General features: G+C 43.3%; 1 protein-coding gene across 1 annotated transcript; it reads left to right on the top strand.

The window, feature by feature from the left end:
• Positions 1-261: 261 nt before the first annotated feature.
• C1H3orf38 (chromosome 1 C3orf38 homolog) lies at positions 262-7,954 on the top strand. The gene is made up of 3 exons (XM_086463352.1): positions 262-394; positions 2,589-2,809; positions 6,434-7,954. Exons 1-3 carry the CDS (start codon positions 262-264, stop codon positions 6,998-7,000), a joined length of 921 nt encoding a protein of 306 aa, XP_086319478.1. The 3' UTR covers positions 7,001-7,954.
• The last annotated feature ends 17,056 nt before the right edge of the window (positions 7,955-25,010 follow it).

Here is a 25,010-nt window from a genome sequence, read left to right as displayed (position 1 = left end):
GCTGCGGGCTGGCCTCGGCAGGCGGGCTCGCCCCACAAGCAACTCGGGGGAGGTTTCCCTGGCTGCCGGGAGCAGGCCAGCCGCCCAGCCTCGCAGCACTGCCCGCCGGCGGCGGCTCCCCGCCGGAACCCCAGTGCCAGCCGCTGTTTCCACCCGGCGCCTGTCAACCGGGGCGCGGCGGCGCCGGGGGCTGCTGGCCGCGCCGTACAGGAAGCTGCTGTTGCTACGGCTTCGGCGGGGAAAGCGGCGGGGCCTGCGGCCATGGCGTCGCTGGGCCTGAGCGGGCGGGAGCAAGCGGGCTGCCGCGACCTGCTGGAGCTTCTCGAGACCGAGGAGCTAATCGCGCTGACAGACACCGTCACCAACCGCCTGGTGCACCCGGAGAGCCGCCAAGGTGCGCGGAGCCCGGGTTCCTGAGGTGGCCTTCCCGGCCGGGCCGCTCCTCGGCCCCGGGGCGGGGATGCCGGTAACTCGCCCCCCTGCCCCGCCGGCGGGCGCGGCCGGCCGGCCCCTGTACCCCTCCTTCCCCGACCGGCCCCGGGCCTGGCGGCAGCGCGGCCGCAGCCGAGTCGGAGGTGGCGCGTCCCCCTGCTCCACTGCCAGTGGCTTTCGGCCGGGCCGGCTCCCAGTGGCAGGTTGGGGTGGGAGGAGGCGAGGTAGGCCGGTGGCTGGAGCGGCCCGGGGGTTTTCGCAGCGCCCTGCCGCGGTGCGGGGCTGTGGCGAAATGGGCGGCCGCGTTTGGCTCGGTTGTAGCTGTTGGGGTCCTTTTCCTCCAGCGGGCCTGAGTACTTCCGAACAGCACCGGGATTTGGTTGCTGGGAGCTCGGGGTTTGTTTTGGCCAAGGAACTTGCGGCTGCTAGCGGCTTTGAGCAGGTTTATAGACCAGCTCAAGCACTTCTTTTTCTCTTTTAGACTGTCCCCCGCCCCCGGTGAGCTTCGTGCACTGCTGTGCCCCTGCTGTGCCCTGTTAGTGTTTTAAAATGTATTTGAAACCGCAGTGTCTCTTGCTATTTGCATTAACGACACTGCCTTTCAGGTTTTGAAAGGGTGAGACAAGAGTCTAATATTGAACTTATTTCTTTGTAGAACAGAGCACTTTCGGGTGTGATCATCCCCCATCGCTTTGTAGATATAGAGATTTGTTTCGTAAAACTCAATTTTGTATGCGAGTTACCTGAGGCCGCTCAGTATGTTGCCCTGAAATACACTCATCTTGGACGTGTTTTATGTGATATAACCCAGTAAGATTTGCCAAACGCATTCTTTAAAAAGGCCTTATGCCTGTAATTTTTCTTTTGCTTTTTTTACCTACTTTTTGCAGTGGTTGGAGGTTAAATGAAAAGATTTATTTTTTTTTTTATTTTTATTTTTTTTTTTACTACAGTTATTAGCCTTTTCTTGTTTAAACTTACAGTTTTTACAGGTAACATGTTAAGTACCTAGCCTCAGTTCAGGAGAGAACTGGCTACAGCATTTACTTAAAAAGTGAATTTCAGTTAGTTATGTTTCCTGATTTTGCCACAGAGCCTTGTAACAGAATTTTTTTGAATGTTACATTTCAAAACACTGTCATTGTGTTATGGTGCATGGTGTGTTCTTATGAACGTGGGAGTAGCAATTATATTAGTGTGGAAATAAAAGAGATTTAATTCCATTTCCATCAGTCTTCAGAAAGCTAGATGAAACCTAACCTTCACAAACTACTGTGTGTTGTCTGAAAAGCTGCAGGCTTCTGGTACTAGAACTCTTGCTCAACATACGAGGAATCAGAGATTCCTCCGTCTGCATTTCTATCCATTTTCTGTTCACAGGAAACATTTGAAAACTTGCATGTCCTTCAGAATAGCAATGTTAATGTCTTTGAAAAGACCAAATTGGTGCACTAGCTATTTGATGCAGAAATGAAGATTCACATTCCATGTTCAGAAGAACCATAACAGATTTGTGTGGTTCTTCTTTCTCTGTGTGATCTTGTTCCCAAGAAGACAGGCGGATGGCTTCTTTTGAAATATCACAGGGCTTTTCAAAGGGAGCATGAAACCAAGCTCAGCTGTGGTTAAATGAGAGTGCTGTATGATGACACGAAGCAGGAAGCCCTGAATGATCTCATGTTAAATGAACTTCTTTTCAAGTTAAGGCTAGCTGCATCTCAGGAAGTATAGGTGAAATGCAATGTGTGCAAGAATCTTTACACTTGTGCTTGAAGCACTTTCTAAACAGCTTGAAAATACTTGAAGAATATCAGTAACGTAATTTGGAAGAAAAAGTTGCATCCTATTCATCATGCTGAAATAACACTTAAGTTCCAAGCAGTCATTTATACTGGAATTAGGGATTACAAGGTAGCAAAAACTTCAACAAAAACAGTCCTATTTTTTAACCGTGTTCCCAAGTCTTTGGGTATCTTCTGTGTCTAATATGATTAGGTCAGATTTCAGTTTACAAACAGACTTCTAAGTCTTTGCATTTCATTTAGGCTTGCCTGGTACTGCGTTTGGAGGTGCTGGTCAGGAGTTTAAGAAATGGCATAGGTTTGGGTTTTAGTCGTGACAGGAGCAACTGCTAACTTAAATTTCTTTACTTGCAGAAGCCATTCATGCCATTTTGGTTTACAGCCAAAGTGCAGAAGAACTTTTGAAACGCAGAAAAGTCTATCGAGAAATAATTTTTAAGTATTTGGTAGCACGAGGAATTGCAGTGCCTCCATCCTCTGAGAAACATCTCCTCATTGATCGTGTAAGGCAATACTGGAGTGGGCAGCTCACAGCGTGTGCCTCAGAGTCAGGGGAGAGAAAACCACAGGCGGAGGTGAGTGCTGCTTTCTGAAAGACCTGAGGATGCTTGGCATTGCTTTTGCAGGATAACCTGTGTAAATGTTCTAATCTAGATCCAAAAGGTGGCTCTTCATCTGTATTTAGGAAGGTACTGAATCTCCTTAACTCTTGGTTTATTTTTTTTGGGGGTTTTGTTTTGTTTTGGTTTTTTTGTTTAAATTACATCATTTAAAGGTGTCTGTGCCAATGTATCCCTTGCAGAGCACAGTCGTCTGCTCTCCCTGGCAAAGTATAGTAGTGCATCTAAACTCTAATGTATGGAGTCTTCTGCACATGCTTTTAATTTTTAACTTCTTCTGTAAGCTAAAGTAGAGGTTATTCACAAATACTTCTGTGGATTCAAGGACAACTGAAAGCAGTGTTAAAGGTACAGAAAACCTGCATAGCCCCTTGTCATTTTTACTGTGGTGGATCTTAAACTTTTGGTATAGATCTGGGATTTCCAGTCACCCTCCAGCCATACCAGGCGCTAGCGATACCATTGGTAGGGCACAGCCCAGCGCAGAGCAAAGAGATGCTGTCAATAGTAGGTCACAGGGCGAAAATGTCTGTTGAACTGTGGTCTGAAATGTTGTGGGGAGGGAGGGAATGGAGAGGAAACTGCCTTTTTGTAAGTGGCCGTGATCTACCTCTAGAGACAGTGCAATCAAAGTAGCACTGTCTGTAAGCTGTTTTCCTTCCTACCTCTTGCAGTTAAGAGTGCAGAATGGATTTTAGCGATTTTTTTATATCGTTGAAATGTAAAGTTTGTAGCAGTGCCAGGTCCAGGTCATCTTTTTTCCCTTTATATTAGTAACACTTAATACAGTGTAACTATATGTGTTTTGGCAATTATAGGCTATTTTGAAGATCAAAGTTTTGGCATTTAGCAAGTCCTCATGGTGTAATGAACTTTCAGAGTTTTATTTCTCTTGGATCTTTACCATGTAGTTCTAAATAGCCACCTTGCTCTTTGAAGTAGTATACTTCACAGACCTCGTGGGCAACAGCCCCACCAGCTGGACTGCTAGAGCTCTGTAGCTGTTGATAACCTATTGCATTGAGCTTTCTCTCAGGGATTGATTGATGAGAATTATGATTTAGCTGAGAATTGGTTTTAAAACAATTTTTTGTGTGCGTACTTTGGAAAAAACGTTGCTCTTGCAAGAACAATTCCCAAGTATTACCCCATAGCAAAGTTTTATGATTGAAGGTAACTAAATTATAATCTCCAAAGTACTTAAAACACATTGACAAAGAATGAGAAATTCAACTGGTTTATTTATCGCATACATCTTTGTTTGCATTTGTTTCCTCTTAATGCTTGTGGCACTCAGCATTTTGAAGAAATAGGTAACATGAATCTACGTAACACAATTAGAAATTAATTACAGTTCGTTGTGAAACAAATACAGCGTTTTAAAGTCTCCAAACTTTTAATATTTAATTACTTAATACTTACTTAACACATACTTAATTTAATACTTACAGACTTCGAAGTTAGCAAACTTGACATTTGATTTACTTCTAAAACTCTTGCTCTCAAATTGCAGATACTGAGAAGCCCTACAAAATAACTGTAGGTTTAGTTCTTGTTCAGAAAAATGTCTCCTGACTGTTGGCAGTCATGTGTCTTCATGTTGGAAAGTTTGGATGATCTTTCTTAAGTAAAAAAAAAATCTTACCTATTGTAAAAGGAAGCAGAGGGTGAACCAACGACATATGTACAAATTCAATAGGCTCACAGGACTGTTACTTGAGCATCCTATTGTTGTCTTTTAGAAAGGAGTGTCCTCTAAACCAAAGGTGTGTTTTATAATCAACTTAAAAACCTATCTTAAACGTCTCATTACTAAGCAACTTGTTTTCTAAACGTCTGTGCTTAAATTTTGCTAGCCTTCTACAGATAGTTGTAGACATACCAAGAATTCAACTGCAAGGAATAGATTTTTTTCTTAGCTTGACCCATAATAGCATCTAAAAAAAATCTTAGTGTTTACTTTGCAGTACATATTTAGTGACACAACACTTGGAGGGGTTTCTCACCCTCTTCTGATACGGTTTTAATAACATGACCATTGGTTCTCCACTGATGCTTGCTTTTAATACTTACTGTGAATTCGGCTTCAAAACTTTATACCCACCACTCTGTTGTCAGTCTCAGCAACCCTTCATTAGACTTAAATATTATTTTGAAGTATTTCTTATCCCCCTCTACATCTTAGTTGTATTTTAGGGAGGGGGGTGTGTGTGTGATTTGCTGTAAAACAAGGAAAAAAGGGCACAAGTGGCATGTCTGTAACCTATGGGGAACTGGTGGGAGATGTGTTTTGAGTAGTTTCATGCTTTCTTTCACTGGTCTGTTCTTCTCTGAGCTTCTAGACAAGACAGTCTTTGAGCCTTTTCAAATTATTCCTTGAAGGTTTGGCTGTCTGCTAGCAATGTTTACTCTGTCTTACTACTTAAAAATACTTTCTCAGCAGATTCAGTGTTGAACAAAGGATTTTATGACAGGCTGAATGGAGTTGCCTTTATTCCCAGAGTCAGCCTATGCTACTATGTGAAAAGCCCTCCTATCTCAATGTCATACTGTCTCAGTCTGTTTTAAGTGATCAGCTGTACAATTAGAAAAGTAACTGGGATTTAGACTTCTGTCTGTTTTGGAGGAGCAAAGGTAACATGGTTTTCTTTGATTTGGCCTCTTTTCCTGTTAGAAATGTGGTGAAGACTACAAACATCACTCATGAAAGTGACCAAGCATCTTTCGGATGTTTTTTGGCAGTCTTGCTGCCAAACAGGGCTAAATTCAGGCACATGATCTGGTGGAGAAAAAGTTCTGGAGCACATTAATTCTTTGAGTTTCAGTTCTTCCTGGAGTAGGTGTGGATTTTGTTAGTGTGTTCCACTGACACAGGTAGAATACCCCCATAAATTAGAAGTATTCTGTCAGCTTCAGGAGTCAGGATATGCATATTCAAATGGTGACTTCCCGATAAGTACTGTTTGTTCTTATCAGCTATATGAAGATGCAGAAACCAACTCAATTCACCAGCTTAAAAGGTACCAAAAAGAACAGACTGAAGGCAACATGAAACAGGGAAAACATGTCAACATAATTGTTTGTTTATAAGCACTTTTTAGTAAATTGATATGCCTTAATATGAGATGAGCTTTTCAGGTTGGGTCTGTATCCTTGTTTTTCTGTAACCTTCTTTTGGAAATGTAAAGGCCAGTGAGAAGTTACTAACCCAGGCACTTTTTACTCAGCAGAAATTTTGTCTCTCAGTGCAAGAATCCTGCTCTCATGGAATTTGTTCAAAAATCCTTCCCCTGACCTTTTTCAGTAGAACCAGGATTCTGCTCTTCATTTATGAATTGTAGACCAGGACAAAACTGAAGGACTATGCTAACTGTAATGCAAAGAACGTACCCTGATTCTCTAGATAAGATAATCACTATCTTAAAAATAAATGAGATTTTACTTTGTTGTTTTTCTTCAGGCACCCTGTCTCAGAACACTTGAAGAAGACTTGGTATTTACATGATTTTTATGTTGTTCTAAGTGGTAATCTTGCATGTTAAGGCTAAATAGTTCTAAGAAAAATGTGCTTGATTGCAGAGTCATGGAGAGAAACAAAAGTCACCGCAAGACGACATTCATGATCTAGGAGAAGAATTCTGTCAATGGTTCTTTGAACTCCTGAATTCACAACATCCCTTGGGAGTAAAATCTGAAGAAATATGGGGACCACAGCATTTTTGGGAGGATGTCAAAATGAAGTTCTGTTACAACACATTAGAAAAAAGTATGGAAGAATATGTTGGTGCAGAAATGGTGAGCCTTCGTCTGCTGTCGTTGGTTAAAGAAGAATATCTTCTATTCAACCCTAATTTGCGTGCCAATGGACTGAAATGTGCCATGTCTCGACATGGGCTAGTATTGGTAGCGGTGGCTGGCACGGTACATAGGGACAATACTTGTTTAGGCATCTTTGAACAAATTTTTGGACTCATTAGCTGTCCTGCTAGGGAGAATACCTGGAAAATAAAAGTTGTGAATCTTACAATAGTTGGTCAGAATGCTCTGGAGCCAGGGATGCAAATTGTAAAGCCCTCCATAAAATATGAATCAAACCAACTGCAAGAGTTGTATGATGGGAAAGAACTGACTGTGTTTGAACTTTAAAAATTCTGAGCAATTTTTCACAACTGGGTGAGGAGGGGAACGTACAGCACTTGTAGTGCATAGCTGAATATCGAAATGGTTGCAGCCATGTGATGTTGTCTCTTTTGAGTCAGATTTGCTGGATGACAAAACTGAGATACAGAGTCTAAACTATTAATACAGGTGATGCTTTTGGGCACCTTTCCAAGAGCTAACAAGTATTTCAGAGTATTACTTTAGATTTTGTATTGTAGTTAGAAGTGGAGTTAGTTTGGTTACTCTTAGTTACAAAACATGGTTACATTCAAATATGGGTTGGCAGCAGTGTGCAATAAACCAGACGAGTTTGGGTTCACAAACTGCAGGTTGTTTCTCTTCAGGTCACCAGCTTAAACTCTTACCTGAGTTGTAACAGGAAGTCATTGCATCTGGCTTTTCGAAATTTGGATTGGTGAGTGTCTAAATGGACATCTAAGTCCCAAGAAAACAGTCTGCTGCTTTAGAAGTTTTTGGAGAGAACAAATGAAATAATGTGAGTGGAGACTGCTGCCATTTATGTTCTAAACGTGGTTCCATCACTGAACAACAGAAGTAGTTGAATGGGACAATGCAGGGAACTTAGCATCGCTGAAGTCTTTTTTTTTTCTTTGGGTTCATCGCTTTCTTTCCTTTTACCTTATGGTTCCAACTTTGTAATGAATACAGACAAACATGGCACATGGGAATAGTTCTTTTGGTGTCAATGCGTTTGTCAAAGACAACAAATGGTAAAATTACGGGTGGGTGAGGGGAAATGGGAAGCTTTAGGTATGCACAGAACTGATTTCTATGAACAGTCTGAATCTCAAATCCTCTCTAAAAATATCTAAAATAATTTCTTTTCTAAGCAAAAGTTCAAAAACTGTGTTGGAATGTTCTTTCCCAATAAATGGTTGAGTTGTGGCTTCTTCAGCTACTGATGTATCATAAATAAAAATCAACCCGAATTTAAAATTCGGAAGAAGCAATTTCCTCATACGTGTTGAGAATTGCATTCCTCTTCGGATGAGGACAAAAGCCTGCCTAAAGGCTGAAATGGGTACCTTTCCAACATTCAGTGTGACAGTCTGGAATTCAACTAAATATTTTGTCTGCAGAAGTGTACTTTGTAACTGGCAGCATAGCTATTGCTTTAGTCAGTGCGTTAAAAGTGAATATGAATAAAAGGGTGTAGTTTTCATTACCGCTTTAAGCTGATGTGGTGCGGGCGGTCCTCTTCATCCACTCAGGTATGTGTCCTTGCTCCCTTCTAGTACCGGCCTTAATGCTTGTGCTGACTTTGAACAGGAGGGCGTGGGGACTGATCCCAGCGAAAACTAACTCCTTGCCAGGAACCCTTCAGGCTGATTGGCTCTGCAAGAAGGCTGGCCACACAAGTGCTACTGTCAGATTGAGGAACAGAGATGAGAATTTGCTAGTTTTGGTGACAACCTGAATTTCTGTGGGATGAAGCAAGTGATCAACTAGCAGCTTTGTTAATTCTTACATTCCAAATGTTTACGCTTGATAACTTCAAAATACTGAATAAAAGGAGCGTTGTGGTAAATTAGCTTTTTACTAAGGCTGGTACCTAATGAACTTGTCCTTACTCCTTCAGTTCTCCTACGCAAAGTGTGCAAGATGATATTAAATTGTCGCAGCCTTGTGACCCCTGTATAAATCCCTATTCTGTTGCAGACTGGAGTAGGTGCGATGTGATTTACTGATGACCTGTTGGTGCAGTTGCTGCTCTCACATTGTTGATCAGGCTGTTAAAAGAGTCTGCATAAATTTGTCTGTGCTCATTAGCTGCTGAATGATCACAGATTTTTGCAGCAGCTAATTTTGATGCGTGCTTATGGGTTATTTCAAATTGTAGTTACCGAGCAGCAGCTGGTATCTGCAGTTGATCAGCAGTTGATGGTGGCTGCTGCGCAGTGGTTATCCCAGGCTGCTGCTGTGAAATGCAGGAAACAGTACGGTATCTGCTCTTTACAGTCTCACCACCTGAATATTTGGTAGGCACAGACAGGCAGCGGATGCTGAGTAACTTCAAATTCAAGGCCAGGCTGGATGAGGCTTTGAGCAACCTGGTCTAGTGGAAAGTGTCCCTGCTTATGGCAGGGGGGTTGGAACCAGATGATCTTTAAGGTACCTTCTAACCCAAATCATTCTATGAACTGTGTTTTTGCAGTTATTAACTGGAATGACTTTTTGTCCTGTGATACACCTTCCTCTCTTTCTCCCAGGCCTGCCTTTCAAAAGCATGCTCATCCCTTCTAGATGCATTTTTATTTCCACTTGGAAAAAGGGATTCCAGTTTTATGATGGTTGTCCAGGCTCTCCGTCTTGCAAGGTGGCAGAACCGGGTTTTGAAAGCTGCTGCCCAACCAGTCAGAACTGGCTGACCTGTTTGCAGTCAGCTGTAGCAGAGGCAGGGAGGCGGCGGTCCCTATGTGCCTTGACATTTCGTGTATGTAGAAGCGTGTTCATTTTGTGCCACCTGAGAGCTATGAGGTCATAGCTGCAGCAGTGCACCACAGGATATCACAGATATTTTTCCAGTGTTTGGATTATTGTTTATAGTAAGTATCCTTACTGGGTGTTAAGAGTTCAACTTTCAAATCATTGCCATGCTTGGAATTTTTTTTTTTTTAAGAGCAGAAAAACCCTAACTGCAGGGTAAATTTGAGAACATACTTTTAGCTTAACCTTGACTTTAAGTAAAAAGTTAGGACTTGTTTAAATGGAGTACAGCCAAAAATCTTGGAAATATTTATGGAATTGATTTCATCACTCCCTCTAGATGTTGCTCTTCAGAGCTGAAGTAACTTCTAGTTTGTTTACCTTTGGAAAAAATGGGCATTTTAGTTGCATTTAGGAGATTAAAAAAATTTAAATAAAACTTCTTTAAAACTGTTTTCATCAATTTTCCTCTGTATCTCTATTTAGTCAAGGCTCAAGACATATTTTCAGTAACAACTTCTTATATCTATGGCTACTACTTAAGCTGAAATGCTAAATTTGTACTTTCTAGATCTATCTCTGGAAAGAAATTTGATAGTAAGCAAAATACTGACTTGCAACAAAGCAGGCACGACTTTCTGAATTGTATAAATGTTAAACAGTCGAAATTGTGACCCTCTGTTCTAATTGGCCACACCAGGCAGATTTAATTTTTTTGTCTCTGAAGGAGGAAGCTTGAATGTCTTAAAGCAATGTATGAGCAGAACCTCTGTGATCATGGAGGCCAGCTACCTTACTGCGGGTTATGCTGCATCGCTTTGGCTGTACTTGCTCTCCTTATGCAGAAGAAGAAAAGTAATCACAGGGGGACCTTACACAGAGCTTTAAACGAGTTCTGACTTGTGTCTGTGGTCTAAATATCCAGCAGTGCTCAATTGCATGTTATTTTATCAAACTTGTAATAGTAATGAAAGGAATGTATTTTCTTTGGATGCTCATCTCCTCCATGAAATTAACTTTTTAAGTGTATTTAGGAATTTGTGAAAGGTGGCTAATATTTGCCACCTATGTCCTGCTTGCTTAGTAATCTGAGGGGGAAATCTTAAGGTTGATGACTAGTCTTCATCACAATACTTGCTAGGCTGTACTTTTTTCTCCCTCATAAATTGCAAAGGTAGATGAACATTGGCTTTGCACACTTCGCTGTCTGTTTTTCTTAATATTTAATAATGTTTCATTAAGCAAGCTGTCAGTTTGACTCAGTTTCCTACATCCAGTTCGCTGAACTTAAAAACCCCAATGCTTTTTGCAGGTACTGTTTCAAAAGGTGCGTATTCTTTATTGCTGCTGGAAAGATGATTTCACATCTCAGATCAGCTTTGGTTTGTTAGTTACAAATTTATTGTAATATACTCTGGTGGTGACTGCAGAAGTGGTAGCTGCAAACCATTGGATTTGAGGAAAACAATTTGTTTGGGATTGTGATATTTTTTTCACCTAAAATGTTTGCAAGCAATAGCATTTCTCACAATGGCTGCAGAGTGCCTACAGTCCTTTTCATTATCTTAATCAAAATTAGGCAGGATAGAAATGACAACGTTTCCCTGCTAAGCACTGTATTGAAGTGAAGGCTTTTAATTCTATAGGGGGTCTGGATGCCTTCAGAAGGATATAGATCACCTAATTAGTAGTTATTATTTTGAAATGGGAAGCTAACAGTATGTCGGACACTAAATGCTGCTAAGGACGTTTCTTCCAGCTGAGGGTCGTACTGGCTTTGCGGATCAGAAGTAAATCCTGCTGAAGGAGGTGGGGGCAGGCAGATGTCTGCAGGAGAATCGGCTGCGCTAACACATCTTCTGCTCCATTTGAACATATGCGCTTGTGCTGTGTTTTTTTCAGAAGAGGCTGTAGGAAACTGTCTTAATGCAGTACACCTTGTAGGTGTGGATTTGATGCCTTTCAAATAGTATGAATTTGAGTTTTTTGTAAAATCTTTACTAACTTTTTTGGTGGTTGAAATAATTTGCGTAAGTCAAATGCTTTTCATGGCCTGTAGCTGAAAAATTATTTAGTATGAATTATATAATTGTTTAAAGAGAGCAACAGATCTAAAAATGGTGATGGAATGCATAGCGTAAGTTCATCCTACAGTGATGCCAGGCAGCAAGTGGTGGCGGAAGAAATCCTAGTGTTAGGGAAATGTGAAAGGTCATTTTATGTATACTGACAGTATTTCCACCAGTGTTAAAATCCTTAATCCGAGATTCTGAGTTTCAGTTTGTGACTGATGTGAAGTTAACCCTCTCTCTGGAGAGGTTAATTAGCCCATATGCCATGTAAGTGAACCTGGAATGCACAGTGATGCCAGTAGAGTACAGGGAACCTTCTTTTTTTAAACTAATTTTCAGCTCGTAGTAACAGAAAGGAACGACCGTGTGTAACTGTAGGGGCAGTAAGGGTGCTGTAATCATCCCTGCCCTGCCTGCAGGAAATCCAGAGGCTGGGCTGGGTCTCCGCAGCGGTAATGGCCTTCTGGTGACACCTGGTGGCAGATGCATTGCTTGCCTGCGGTTGTGCGCTTCGTTCAGCCGTGCACCCACGCCCGGGCACAGGCACTCGAGGCTTGCTCAGGAGGCCGAGGAGGAAGCGCCTGCTTTATCCCTGGCGTTGCTGGCAACCAAATGGCCTGACACTGCCGGTGGCTCCCTGGCCTTGGTCAAAAGGAAGGCCTGAAGGATGTTGTAACGACTTCAGCCGATTGCTGATATCAAGCTGTGATATTCAGGAAACCTGTTGTTCTAGGGTTATAGAGGGAAACGTTATGGTGATCAGGCAGTTTCCTGGCAATAAAATTTCAGCTGACTTGTTAACAAATGCATTTCTTCTGGCATCTGCTTCTCCCCCCCCCGCCCTTTTTTTTTTTTTTTCCAGAATGCCTAATCTTGAGTGGCTGGGATCCTGAAGGCAGCCCACTTGCTGTTTCTCAATATTGTTTGTAACTGCAAATCTTAGTCACCTTTTAGGCCTGGCGAGAAGAGGGTCACCCTCATTCAGAGGCAATCTGTAGCCCTCTGTGTCATGCTGTGGTTTTTGTTTGTTGTCTTTTGGTTTGGTTTTTTGTTGTGTTTTTTTTTTTTCCTTTTCCATATTCCCCAGTCCTTACTGAAAATGCCAAGGAAACAGCAAAATGAAATGTGCAAGAAATTATGTTTGAGCAGAGAAGCTATCACACGCCCAGCCCATCACATTTTGTGTAGAGTAGAATGAGAACTAAGAAACTTCCTATCTTGTTTTGATAAAATTACAGAGAGAACAAAAATACAAAATTTATTTGGCTTGTTGCCAGTAGTAATTGCCCTTACACGGGCTCTTTAGGGACATGGATTAGAATAAAGCAGAGGTTTTGGTAATAGTCTTATTTGTGTGGAGAGGCAATTGTTCAAGCTGTACTGGATTCAGTTGCAAAATTGCAGTAGGAAGCATCCAGAAAGCCACTAACAGTCATTAGCTGTTAAAGCGGCTGTAGTTGTTTTTCATATAGGTAATGGCACAGCTTGCCAGGCAGGTTTATGCAGTCAGGAAGTAGAGAGGGAATGGCATACAGCCTGACAGTTCCTCCCTTCTTCTCTTTGGTCTGGTTGTCCCCGGCTCTGGAAGAGGCAGGCGCCCCCTGGAAGGAGCAAGGGACATGTAATTTATACACACCCACCTCTTTTCTGCACTCTGAGAGCATACTTGCAAGGGGAATAACATCGTGGTGTATGTGCTGCTGTAAATCACTCATTTAAAACCAGTAAAAGCCAAAGCTTCTTATCTAGATGAGGTTTTGGCAGCATTTTCCCACGAGACAACTGAGAGAAGGGAACTGGCGATTTTTAATAACTTGACCATGATTTAACAAAACAGAAGAGAGGCACATCTTTTTCTCAGAGTTTTCTCCCTTCTGAGCTGCTGAAGTCTGCCACAAGCCTGGTGGCTTGTGTCTGAGAACCTCAAAAGAAGAAAAAGAGTAGTTACTGTCCCTAATAATGGGCAGGAGCAGCTTTCAGGCAAGGAATCAGTGAATAGACTAGGGCTTCTCCACCAGCAGAGGTGGAAGCAGGGAATAGTAACTCCACACCTCCTCCACTGTAAGAATTGAGGAGTTGAGTAAAACTTGCAGGTGGCAGGTAGAAAACAATGAGGAGATCACAGAATGGTAGGGGTTGGAAGGGACCTCTGGAGATCTAGTCCAACACCCCTCCTGCCAAAGCAGGATCACTGAGAGCAGGTTGCACAGTATCGCATCCAGGAGAGTTTTGAATATCTCCAGGGAAGGAGACTCCACAACCTCCCTGGGCAGCCTGTTCCAGTGCTCTGCCACCCTCAGGGTAAAGAAGTTTTTCCCCATATTCAGGTGGAACTCCCTGTGCTCCAGTTTGTGCCCGTTGCCCCTTGTCTTGTCACTGGGCACCACTGAAAAGAGCCTGGCCCCATCCTCTTGACACCCACCCTTCAGATATTTGTAAGCATTGATAAGGTCCCCTCTCAGTCTTCTCCAGCCCCAGGTCTTGCAGCCTTTCCTCACAGGAGAGATGCTCCAGTCCCCTCATCATCTTTGTAGCCCTCAACTGGACTCTCTCCAGTAGTTCTCCTCCTCTTGAACTGGACACAGTACTCCAGAGGTGGCCTCACCAGGGCAGAGTAGAGGGGGAGAAGAGCCTCTCTGGTCCTTCTGGCCACACTCTTCTTCGTGTACTCCAGGATACCACTAGCCTTCTTGGCCACAAGGGCACATTGCTGGCTCATGGTCAACTTGGTGTCCACCAGGACTACCAGGTCCCTCTCTGCAGAGCTGCTCTCCAGCAGGTTGACCTCCAGCCTGTACTGGTGCTGGGGTTATTCCTCCCCAGATGCAGGACCCTACACTTGCCCTTATTGAACCTCATCAGGTTCCTCCCCACCCAGCTCTCCAGCCTGTCCATGTCTTGCTGAATGGCACCACAGCCCTCTGGTGTGTCAGCCGCTCCTCCCAGTTTTGCATCATGGGCAAACTTGCCGAGAGTGCGCTCTGTCCCTTCATCCAGGTCAGTGATGAATAGCTGAATAAGACTGGACCCAATACTGACCCCTGAGGAGCACTGCTAATTACAGGCCTCCAGCTGGGCTCAGTGCCACTGATCATAACTCTCTGATCTCTGTCCATCAGCCATTTCTCAATCCACCTCACTGTCTACTCATCTAACCCACATGTCCTAAGCTTACCCATGAGGATGTGGTGGGAGATGGTGGGTGTCAAAAGCCTTGCTGAAGTCGAGGTAGACAACATCCTCTGCTCTCCCCTCATCCACCCAGCCAGTCATGCCATCATAGAAAGCTATCAGGTTGGTCAGGCATAACTTCCCCTTGGTGAATCCATGTTGACTACTCCTAATAATCTTGTTTTCCTTCACCTGTTTAGAGATAACAGCCAGAATGAGCTATTTCATCACCTCTCCAGGGATGGAGGTGAGGCTGACTGGCCTGTAGTTTGCCAGGTCCACCTTCGTGCCCTTTTTGAAGACTGGAGTGACATTGGCTTTCCTCCAGTCCTTAGGCACTTCTCTTGTCCTCCATGACCTTTCAAACATGATGGAGAGTGGCTTAGCAATAGCATCTGCCAGCTCCCTCAGCACTTGCGGGTGTGTCCCATCAGGGCCCATGGTTTTGTGGGTGTGTGATTTGCCTAAAAGATCCCTAACCCAACCCTCCTCAACCAAGGGGCAGTCTTCCTTCCTCCAGACTTCCTCCCCTACCTCCAGGGTCTGGGATTCCTGAGGGCCAGCCTTAGCAGTAAAGACTGAGGCAAAGAAGGCACTCGGTAACTCCGCCTTCTCCATATCCTCTGTCACCAGGGCACCCACCTCATTCAGCAGCAGGCCCACCTTTTCCCTGGTCTTCCTTTTGCTACTGATGTATTTGAAGTTGACCTTCTTGTTGTCTTTGTCATCCCTTGCCAGATTCAATTTCAAGTGTGCCTTAGCCTTCCTCATTGCATCCCTGCACACTCTGACAACATTGCTATATTCCTCCCAAGTGGCCAGTCCCTTTTTCCACATGCTGTAAACTTCCTTATTACCTTTGAGTTTTTCCAGAAGCTCCTTGCTCATCCAAGCAGGCCTCCTGCCTCCTTTACTTGATTTCTTCCTCGTGGAGATGCACTGATCTTGAGCTTGGAGGAAGTGGTGCTTGAATATTAACCAGCTCTCTTGGACATCCCTACCTTCTAGAGCCCTAGCCCATGGGATCCCTCCAAGTAGGTCTTTGAAGAGGCCAAAGTTACCTTCTTTCCACTTAGTTAAATGTCAGGAAAGAGTTTTCAGTCTTTGTATTTTTCCTTTTAATGTATTTTCTACACTTTTGCCACTTGTTTTCTTTGCCTCATATCTGGTCAGATTGCAATATCTCAGCTCTCTGGACAGGCATTTTCAGTCTTCAGATGTATTGTGACTTGTTTGAGGAGACCTAGGTACTCTACATCTGTTAAAGTACACAAACCAATGTGTGTGAGGGTGTTAAGAGTTGGTCTGGAAAACCGCATTGTCTCAACCTTGTCATCAGAGATATGGACAATAAGGTACCCCAAAAGTTAGTCTAACATCTTGACGTGAGTCTGCAGCGGCCTGCCTGAGACACAGTTGCTGATCCCGAGAATGGAATGCGGTACGAACACCCCAGGAGGGAGAGCTGCATGGCACGAAGAGTGCTGAGCCGTTCTGTGGTACGGGACAAGCCCGAGCTGATAAGGTGGATCGCATAACTGCTGTTGAGAAAGCCTGATCAGTATCGATGGAGCCAAGAAGAGGCGGAGATACAAAGGAGGAGCAAGGTGTGCTACTTGGCATAAAAGATGGTTCTTCAGCAACCAAACTTTGGAAGCTTTCCCCACGATCACGACAATTGTTAGGACCGGTGGGACACCGCCTGGACCTGGGACCATAGGGACGCCTTGGACCCATGGTGGTAGCTATCAATTTCTTTCCACTTTACTTTGCCCTTTCCTTTCACCCTCTTTACCTATCACACGCCGCTTTATGGGCAAACAATAGTTTCACTGTTTGATTGAAGCAAACCCCTTTGGCGTGGTCACCTTAATTGTGCACTTTGAGATCACAGCGAATGAACCATCACGAGTTCACTGAGTGGACCATGATGGGGGGAAGCAGCTCCTGTGGTAAAAATAATAATAGATAATTGGCCTAATTATGACAGCTGTCTTTTGAAGGTTGGCATTTCCAGCTTCTTCCTTTCTCTCACGTTACTCCTCAAATATAATAGGGTGGGAGCAGATCCTCTCTTGAAATATACAAAGCTTTAATCTCCTGCGAAGGAGCACATCCTGTGGCCAGTGCAGATACCATCGTGACATGAGTCTGGTCTTTGTATCACAACTGAGGCACCAGAAATTTCCTTCAGTGAAATTAAGGAGTAGTGAACATATAGGCATTTGTGGGATTTGTCTCAGTCTGCATTGGAAGCCTATAGAAATTATGCTATAGAAAGCCTATATATTGCAGGTGTCCGTTGAAGCAGCCTGGTTAACTCCAAGTGTCCTGTTGAATAGCCATATTATAATTCCAAAATACCAAACCAAGTGTTTGATTTTTCCTCTTAGCAAATTGCAGAAGCTCACAACCATATGGAAAAACATGTTCTTACATTCTGTTTTGACAGCTATCACAGCCCATTGGTACTGAAAAGGCTATTTTAGTTGCCCCTCATTGTCATTGGATCATCTAGGTAATGTGGGTGAGTGTTGCACTTGGATTTCTGCTGTGTCTAGCTGTATTTGTCCTAGAGTGAACCATCTATAGTGTTCCAAGTGCTTCCACTGCAGGAAGCATCTTAGTGCAAGTCAAGAGGCTGTTTATGAAGAAAATTTCATGTTTGCTGCCATACGCACAATGCGTTTTGATTCACATTACAGAGCACCCTTGGAGCATACACTCTGAGTTCCCTTTGGAGAAAACTAAGCTGGAGAGATCCTCCAGCGCTGCACCTAAGGTACCCTGACGAGGCAGTCAGTCCACAAGACCAGCCTGGAGCCAACAGTAACCCCCCAACATATGTCTAGTTTGTGTGCTGGCAGCAGCTCAGCAACAGCTGTTTCATGGTCCTGTTGCACAGCACTGTTTGCTAATGTAAACACAGCTTAAGGGTGTTGAACATGGTATTATAGCCTCCTTAGGACTAAACTAAATTAGTTTTCACCATAATACATTTTTTAAATGTGTGTGTATATATTAACATACGTATTTTTAACAAGTCTTTCACTTTCTAGCATTTCCCTTACTAGAATTACATTTCAAATGGAGTAATTGTCAGTTCCTCTTTAACAGCAATAGGTGTAAGACGTCATGTCAGTATTTGTTCATCTATTCCTTTTTCTCAGTTCATTAGTATTATTTATTGCATGGCTGGATTTTGAGTATTAATGAATTCTTCTCAAAATTTGCATTTTTTATTGAAATAAATTGATCCTTTTAATATCTCTTCAGTAATTATGGGTTTAGATATATATGCACAGTGCCCTAGCTCTAACAAGATTAGTGGCAAGAAAATCCCATTCTGAAGATTAGTGTGATGTATTGAGTTGAACTTTAGGATTTTACTCTGGTGTTTTCATTATGAAGGTTTATTACAGAAAAATACTTTGTCTTCAATTACTTGCTAGCTGACATGCGTCTGAAATCCTCAGACGAATAGCCATTTTTTTTCTGAAATTAGAAAGTTCAGCTCATGAGATGCAAACACTTTAAACACTGCAATTAGAGATAGTTGTTATGGTACTAAAAGGATCTAAATATTTTCAATTAACAATGCAATTTTCAATTTTGTCTGCGGCACACATTATCGCATGTGGGACAGACTGACAGTGACCGAACTATGAGCTGAGCTGTCTGTACTGGCCTGTTGAAAAGGGGGGTAGTGGTCTATGCATCCTCATCGGTTACGGTTTCAGCAAAGACTGTGAAATAAATGTGTGCACCCTTTATGCCTCAGCTAGAGGGGTTAGAAGGACTGAATTTACCTGTTGCGCCTTAGCTGCTGACTACTAAGTTAGTGTAAAGGAATGGGAAGTTGAAATACTTTACACACCTGCCGTGTTGATGCCTGATGTTGTTTAGTACTTCATGTGTGTTAGATTTGCACCTCTGTAAAAGATTTGTATGCAATAGGATAAAATAAGCTGGAAGCCTTCTAAGGTGAGGGCAAATTTAATTTGGGTTTTTGTGTCACAGGCAAAACCGTCTTGACTTGAGGATTTTTTACATGATTGAATTTACTGCTAATCAATAAAAAGTTTTAATTGCTGATTTGAGGCTTGTGAAGAAAGAAACCAAATGAAAAAGCCCACTAAGGGAAACCCTTTTCCGCTCCCTTCCCCGAGGTCAACTTCAGCCAAACACTTTCCTGGTCTCCCCTTCCCTTGCTTTTGCCATGAGTTACCCTCAGGGGGGCCCCTGCCCTGGCATGGGTGACCAGTGAGCCACGATCCCTCAAGGACGTCTCTACTCCAGTGTGGGCTGGCTGTGGTCTCTCAGGGGTGTCCCTGCCACAGTGGGGGTCCCTCAGCTGCACCCCCCCTTTGCCACGGAGAACCTCCACCCAAGCACGTCTCCAGCTGTGTCTCCAACTATATCTCCTTCCATGAGTCTCCTGCATCTTCCAGGGTGTTGCCAGCTGCTTGCAGCCGCCACTCTCTGAAATGTGTCGGAGCTGGGGTGCTGTGGGTTCCCCTGGCTGCCTGTGGAACTATTTCTACATTAAAATCAGTGTTGGTGCTGCTGAGCCTGTGACAGAAACTGATAGATATTTAACTGAGTGCTACCATGGGGCATGTGACTTTGCAGCTACTATAATAATCATAAAACTCTTTTTCCAGCTGTCTTCAGTAACTGCTTTCCCCAGACATAAAGGGAAGGGACTCTGCTGGGGATAGGAGAATAATATACAATGTAGTTTGATGTCAGTGAAGGGTTAAAAGTGAGGACAAGGTCTTTCAGAGGAACAAAAGGGAAAATTCTTCACCAGATGAGCTGAATTTCAGTGCTAGTTGGTGTTCCATATTATTGGCCCAAACTGGGATTTTCTTATGAATCTGTCAGGTTTTATAGTCAGAGCCCAGGATGCCTGGCTGGTGAGCTCAGGAGCGCTGCAGCACAGGTAAGAAGAAAGTGACTGACAAGACAGCACTTGCTTCAGCCCAGCGTGCCACCCGTTTACAGCTGCCTGGTAAACACAGACCTGTACGCATCAGCGGTGTCATTGGTACACTGAGTGGTGACAATAAAACGATTAGATCATAAAGATATTCTGTTAAAGCATTGTAGTTAAAACACTGTTAGAGGTTTTTTCATCATGGAAAACCAACCACAAGCAATTTTGCACTGGGAGTGTGAACACTGTGTTTGCCCTAATGCTTTTACGTACATAACAAAGGGCTTTGATTCAAGTCTAAACAAAACTGGATGCTCGCAAGCTATAGCTGACAAAATTTGGCAGCCAGCTGACACTGCTAAGTATGATGTATTTAATTTCTTTAAACTCTGTCATGGAAAATATCTGGCTGCGGGCTCCAAGTAATCAAAGGATCCACAGGGAGAAACTGGTCTGCAGATGACTTCTTTCGGCAGTCCTGTGACACAAGAGACAGCTCTGCAGCTCCTTTGAAAAGACCACAGACCCTGTCCTCCAACAGCCCTGGGCAGAGGTAAGAGCGTCTGGTTATCCTGAAATGCGTTCCTTGGATGTGTGACTCTACATGTAGAAAGTTGCTAAGCAGAAGCATCCTGCAGCTTGCTTGTGATGTACTGGTTCCTTCTGCACAAAGAAGTAAGCTGTGATTTCTCAGGTCCTGGAAGGCAGAAGCATTCTATACATTTGGAAGTTTAATTAGGAACTATGCCATGTTGCAGTTGTATGGAGATGGTGTGGTTACCTAGGCAGTGTTTTGGGATGGCTACGTGTGTCTAATTCACTTGCACGCAGGGTGCCCTAAATCTGGGCTTTGTATCAGAAAGCACATGTTGTATCCCCACCGTGTGCTTCCCTTGGCCTCATGCAGCCTGTGGAAGGCCGAAGAGAATTAGAGGCTTTGTATTTTCCTATCTGCTTACACTAACTGAAGGATTAAAAATTAGGGAATAGGCTTAAAAGAAAATTACTTTTACTTCCTTTATCTTCTAGTTCTTACCCCTTTAATTTGCATACTGGATACATTTCCAGGTGGTTTCCCTTATTATGGTTTTTTTTTTTCCTTCTCAATGCAAGAGAAAGCTTTAGCTACAAAAAGAGGGTAGATTAACCCTTTCACCTTGAAATTCTGAGCTCTTTGCTTCACTTACAGATTCCTTCCCCTCCCAGTGTTCCTACAAGCTACGAATAAAGTCTATGTTGACAAATCCCTAATGTTTTCTGTGTGCAAAAGGGAAATGTTAGTCCTGGAATGTTGTTCCACTTTTCCCAGTCCCACTGGTTGTTTAAAGAAAGTTTCTGCTTCTCTGAGCTAAATTGCTGTTCCCTCAAGGTGGCTCTGCACTTTCACCATGAGTGGGATGCTTAGTGCACCATTGTTACCATGGGGAGTCCTCTGTTGCACTAGGGACCCTAGTTCACTCCAGTAAGACAATGGCTTGCATATCTGTCCTGGATCCATTTGGGAAAAAAAAAAAAAAAAATCCATCACCTAAAGGGAGTATTCTTTTGTGTGGGAGACAGTGGTTGCCTGAATCACCTGCCACACTTCAGATCTTCAATGTCTATTTTTAATATGGCAGATCCTAACTAGGTTAGGTAGACTTGCCAGGTACAAAAGTGAGTGCTATATGTACTACTGTCTGTAGAGGTACACTTTTTGTAGTATTACAGGTTTTGAACAGAAGTAAAATTGAGCCAGAAAAGCACAGCTTCAGATCCCAGGCCAAAAATGAAGGGCTGCTAGATTGGATTTCTATTTGTAACTACTTTTTTTTTTTTTTTTTTTTTGTGGCATAGTTTGATCTCTGCAGGTGGAAGTTAGATTAACTTTGTGCTCCTGAATGCATGGTATTTAGTATGTTTTAATTTCAAATTACCTTTTTCTTGTGTTTGGATGTGCATGTTGTGCAATCTCTGGCTTTCCTGTTGACTCATATATTGCCCACTCTCCTGTCCTCTAGCTTTGGTGCTCTGTGGAATATCTCAGCTGCTGAGTGCACACCAGGCAATGTCACAGAGTCACAGAATGGTAGGGGTTGGAAGGGACCTCTGGAGATCATCTAGTCTAACTCCCCTGCTAAAGCAGGATCACCCAGAGCAGGTCGCACAAGATCACATCCAGGTGGGAGCAACCTGGTCTAGTGGGAGGTGTTCCTGCCCATGGCTGGGGGGTTGGAACTAGGTGATCTTTGAGGTCCCTTCCAACCCAAACCATTCTGTTCTTTGATTCTTCTGTTTCTATAGAAGTCCCTGGTGCATGTGTAAGAGAGATCTGTTAGTGGCTCTCCCAAAAAATTCAACAGGCTTTGACATGGGAACAGTATGCTAATGTTGTCAATAGCTGGTGCAGGGAGTCCTCCTTCCCCAGCTGCTGTAGCAGGTGAAAGCAGATAAGAGCAATCCGTGTGCGATTTCCTGGTGGTGCTGGGGTACAAAGGAAACCAAGGCTTTTCCTGGAACCAGGCTGCTTGGTCAAGGTGCTGATCGCTCTAAATGACTTGAAAGAAACAAACTGGCAGCGTAATTACGAGAGGACCATGACTCATCGTGGGCCTGAGGGCGAGGGGATGGTCCCCTCTGCCTCAGGCCAGGGAGGTCTGTTCGCTGGAGCCATACACCTGAGGAGAAACTGCAATAATATAAAAACATAATATAAAAAACTTTAGCAAGCACTGGGGACCTTGATTTTGAGAAGTCAAGGACAAGAGTATTTCCCAGCACTTCTGCGTGGCTTTTTTCATACTTTTGAATTGATATGTGAGCCAAGATTTGGAATCCATAGCAACAGGTTAGGGGGGTAGGGTCATTTTTTTTTTCCCCCTTTTTTCCTTTTTCTTTTTTTAGGCTTTGGTTCATGTCAGGACTTTGAACACTCGGCAGAGACACAGCTCAAAACTGGCGAAGTTATGCTGATGCCTTTGGCTGGTTCTGTTAGCTCCAGCTGGAGGGTGGGAAAAGGTTGAACCATTTTCCAAGGAAACAGATTTTTCAGAGAAAGTCCTGTAGGAAGAGCTGTGATTTAGGAGTGCTGAGCTAAAGCAGGAGTGCTGAGTTGAAATGTTTTGTTCTATTTCAATTGGCAAAGTCCAGCCAAAGAAAGGAGATAGCATCCAGCTCCGTTGATGTGTAGGAGCAGACAAGAAATGCTCAGTTGTCTTCTCCTCCACCTCCAAGTAAAAACAGGATCAGAGGGAGCAAAACTGGCTCTTTCTGTGGCTCTTAACAGCAAAGTGGTTTGGCTTTTGCTGTGCTCCAACCTGCGTTCACATTTGTGCGGGTAAAAAATTAAAATGTTTTAATTTGGTTTGGATTGTAGATACAAACTTGCGACACTATCGTATTAGGATGATAGAAAGTGTGTGGCTTCATTGTGAGGAAGCTTTTATAAAAATCTCACGTCTGAAAAATGGCACTTTGAAAAGCAAACCGCAACCCAGTGCAAGCGACTGTATATAACATAGCTGTAACCTATTATGAAAAAAATCAGTCAATAGGTTCATTACTGATACTAAACGTATCATAACTGGAGACATTTCTTTTGTGTTGTATTTGCCTCGTAACACAGATGACTGCATTCTGGTATGACCAAACACCTTACTCAAAATTTACACTTTAAATTGCTGTACAGCGTAAATGCTCCTCAAGTCTGCTTCCTTTGCCAGTAGGTGGTAATGGCGACAAGGGATATAAAAAGTAAAATGAAATAAAAAATAATCAGTCGTTTGCCTGGCAGTGTTAGGCTTTTTTCTGCTCCTTGAAATTCATTCTAATGGCTGTGGCATCAATGGCGTCGAACGTGGCTCTGTGGGCCAAAGTAATGGTGGTGTAGAAGCAGCAGCACAGGGGGTTGGTGCTGAGGGACTGGAAGGAGGAGAGTAGGAAAAGATGACAATGGAGCTGGCGAGAGTCAGGTGTGAAAAAATGGCATCTGTTGGTCACCCTGAAATGTGATAGGTATCAGTGATCACGGTAGCAATAGGCAGAACTGATGGTTTTCTCAAACTGGGCAGCTTCCAAAAGATGGTTGGAAAAATATTCAGAGGTAAAAATCAGAATTCCGGCCAACATTCAGCTACATACTTATTCAGAGCTGAACTTCACAACAGCTGCAGTTATAATACTGTTTTGCAGATCTAACACTTCCAAGATGTGGAAAATAAAATTCAGGATGAATTTTAAGAACGTAATAGAAATAACTAGTGTAGCAGATGTAGATTTAGAGTATTCTGCACATTCGGAAGGATTTGTTTTTAATGTGAAGCATGTACCGTCACACACTGTAACATGTGCTCTGATTCACTGACAGATTCGTTTTGCACATTCCCACTGGAATATTGGCACTCATGCCGTCTATAAACAGACAGTCAAGGTTTGTGTCTGTCAGGACTGTACTTCATTTTATTTACCACACAGTCTTTGGGGGTGGGAAGAAGGGGAATTAATCAAAAGTAGGCAATTCTCCCTCCCTCCGTCCCTTTATTTATTTATTTTTGAACTCGAAAGCTCTCTGAACTCTTTATTATTCCCAGAGTTCATTTTTTATTCTTTTTCCCAATTCAAAAGCAGCTGATCTCAGCAGGTGAGGGACAGAGTGATTAGCTGTGGAGACAAAAGGCAATTCAAGAGATCATCACAGAGATAAGGAGTCCTCTGGTGATCACCTTGGCTGAAGGGTGAAGGAAATAGGGTGCAGGGGAACTAGAAGGGTGAGGAGTATCTGGGTATCCGCTAACTAGGTGAGGAGGGTGGAAGTAGGTACCATGCTGGCACGAATAGGTATGGGACGTGGCCTTCTCGGGGTCACAGTGGGGAAATTTGCCTTTGTACATGTAATGTGTTACACCTGAGCGGGGTGTATTTGTACATGGTTGCCGCCTTCTGTCTGGCAAACTTTGTGAAGATGGAAACCACAGCGTGTGTGATGTACTAGCTGTGTTTCTGTATACTTCATCTGCACTAGCTTGTCAGTAAGAAAAAACCCTACTAGCAAGAGTCGCTTAGCTTAAGTGGTAGGAAAGTCTTGATTCAACTGATTATACATATTAAAGGTAATCTATAATCTCTTTCAGGGCCAGTGAACTAACATCCATGGTTCATGACCACCAGCACAGAACAATGTCATGCCACACAGCAGAAGTTCACTTTGAGGACAGGCCAAGTAATTGCCCACAGAAAGCTTGCAGTAACCAAATTTCCTCTACAGAAAGGAATCTCTTTCCGGGAAAGAGCCTTTCAGCTGTAATTTACAATAAACCAAGTGGGATTACAAAACTACAATGGAAACATTAAAGTTAAGAAAAGAAATGCCCTTTGCAGTAAGGGGTAG

The sequence above is a fragment of the Leptosomus discolor genome, chromosome 1 (assembly GCF_034619465.1).
Source record: "Leptosomus discolor isolate bLepDis1 chromosome 1, bLepDis1.hap2, whole genome shotgun sequence".
Taxonomy (NCBI): Eukaryota; Metazoa; Chordata; class Aves; order Leptosomiformes; family Leptosomidae; genus Leptosomus; species Leptosomus discolor.
The sequence above is the reverse complement of the archived record's forward strand: the minus strand, read 5'-3'. Positions and strand labels throughout refer to the sequence as shown.

What these genes read in the sequence shown, in the direction of transcription:
- C1H3orf38 (XM_086463352.1), top strand. Translation starts at nt 262, where the DNA reads ATGGCGTCGCTGGGCCTGAGCGGGCGGGAGCAAGCGGGCTGCCGCGAC. An exon ending in GCACCCGGAGAGCCGCCAAG is followed by an intron (nt 395 to 2,588) that starts GTGCGCGGAGCC and finishes CTTTACTTGCAG; the next exon opens with AAGCCATTCATGCCATTTTG. An exon ending in AGAGAAAACCACAGGCGGAG is followed by an intron (nt 2,810 to 6,433) that starts GTGAGTGCTGCT and finishes GCTTGATTGCAG; the next exon opens with AGTCATGGAGAGAAACAAAA.